Genomic DNA, 2016 nt, shown 5'->3' with positions numbered 1-2016 from the left:
GACACCTGTGCTGAATAACTGACTTGATTCCAGGAGACAAAAAGTTATCTTCTGCCTCAAACTGGGGGAAGACCCCAGGAACTCAGATTAGCTGATTTAAAATCAAGGTTCAGGTGTGGCAGGGCCCTGTCCACCCTGAACCTGAAGGAGAGGACCTTCCGGCCCTGGCACCTGGCTGCATCACTCCAACCTCTGCCTCTCTTGTCACACAGCCCCTTGTCTCTTTTCTCCGTGCCTCTTGTATGGACATCAGTCATGATGGATTAAAGGCTCACCCCCGTCTAGAGTGACCTCATCTTAACCAGTTCACATCTGCAACAACTCCATGTGGAAAGGAGGTCACAGTCAGAGGTTCTGGGGGCCAGGACTGCAAAGTTTGCTTTTGTGGGAGACCCAGGTCAACTTCTAACAATGGATAAACAAATAAACGGTGGTATCCCATACAAACGAATGTTGTTCAGTCATAAAAGGGAATGAGGCCGGGCGCGGTGGCTCCCGCCTGCAATCCCAGCACTTTGGGAGGCCGAGGTGGGCAGATCATGAGGTCAGGAGATCGAGACCATCCTGGCCACATGGTGAAACCCTGTCTCTACTAAAAGTACAAAAACTATCCGGGCGTGGTGGTGGGTACCTGTAATCCCAGCTACTTGGGAGGCTGAGGCAGGAGAATCACTTGAACCTGGGAAGTGGAGGCTGCAGTGAGGCAAGATCATGCCACCACACTCTAGCCTGGGCAACAGAGGGAGACTCCATCTCAAAAAAAAAAAAAAAAAAAGAGGAAAAACGGGAGTGAACCAAGACTGTAGTAACCATCACGAGCCTCCTCAACAAGCTCAAGAGTGAGATGACCCCGGAGGAGCTGCAGAAGCGTGAGGAGGAGGAATTTAACACGGGCCCACTCTCTGCGCTCACACAGTCAATCAAGAACAACACCCAAGGGCTTCTCAATTGCTGCAACAATAAGAAACTCCTGGGCCGCGTGAAGGCCTTCGATAGGCGCTGCAACTTGGTGCTGGAGAACGAGAGGGAGATGCGAACTGAGGCACCCAAGAGTGGCAAGGGCAAGAAGAAGTCCAAGCCAGTCGATAAAGACCGCTATATCGCCAAGATGTTCCTGTATGGGAACCAGGCCAGCGTGGTCCTGCAGCACCCGCTCATCGCCGGCAGGTAGGGGCCACCTATCCGTTGACAGAACTCACTCCCGGGTCCTACAAAGACCGCCGCCATTGATGTTGAGAATAATAAAGCTCTGTGTTTTTCGAATAAAAAAAAGAAAGGAAGGAAGAAAGGAAGAAGAAGGAAGGAAGGAAGGAGAAAGAGAAAGAAAGAGCGTGAAGGATGGAAGGAAGGAAGGAACAAAAGAAAAGAAACAAAGAAAGAAAGGAAGGAAGGAAGGAAGGGAATGAAATTCTGGTACATGCTACAGCACAGATCAAACTAAAACTTTATGCTAAATGAAAGATGCGAGACACAAAAGGCCACGTATTGTACAATTTCACTTATGTGAAATAGCCTGAACAGGCAAATCCATAGAGACCAAAAGCAGATTATAGGGGCTGGAGGGAAGGGAAGAATGGGGAGTGATTGCTCATGGGCGTGGAGTTATTTTTAGGATAATAAAAAATGTTCTGGAATTAAACAGCAGTGACAGCACAATTTTGTAAATATACTAAAAACTACTGAACGGTACACTTTAAAGGGTGAATTTATGGTATGTAAATTGCAGCTTGATTTTCAAAAAAAAAAAAAAATAGAGAGAGACCCTGTTGAAGAGGATGAAAAGCCAAGCTACAGACTGGGAGAAAATGTTTGCAAACCACATACTTTCCAGGGGACTTGTATTTAGAGTATATTTTTTAAAAAGGAGCTCTTCAAAAACCAACGGTGAAAAAACAATCTAATTAGAAAATGGGCAAAAGAAATGAAGACATAGCTGGGTGCAGTGGCTCACACCTGTAATCCTAGCAGTTTGGGAGGCTGAGGTGGGTGGATCACCTGAGGTCAGGAGTTCAAAAC

General features: G+C 47.0%; 1 protein-coding gene across 1 annotated transcript; it reads left to right on the top strand.

Moving 5' to 3' along the window:
- The first annotated feature begins 844 nt into the window (after window positions 1-844).
- On the top strand, window positions 845-1171 carry LOC105719484 (small nuclear ribonucleoprotein Sm D2-like). The gene has a single exon (XM_064376357.1). It carries the CDS (start codon window positions 845-847, stop codon window positions 1169-1171), a length of 327 nt encoding a protein of 108 aa, XP_064232427.1.
- The last annotated feature ends 845 nt before the right edge of the window (window positions 1172-2016 follow it).

This window comes from Aotus nancymaae, unplaced genomic scaffold (assembly GCF_030222135.1).
Source record: "Aotus nancymaae isolate 86718 unplaced genomic scaffold, 86718_ANA_hifiasm-v0.15.2.pri h1tg000015l_0, whole genome shotgun sequence".
NCBI lineage: Eukaryota > Metazoa > Chordata > Mammalia > Primates > Aotidae > Aotus > Aotus nancymaae.
This window is presented reverse-complemented; position numbering and strand designations above follow the sequence as displayed.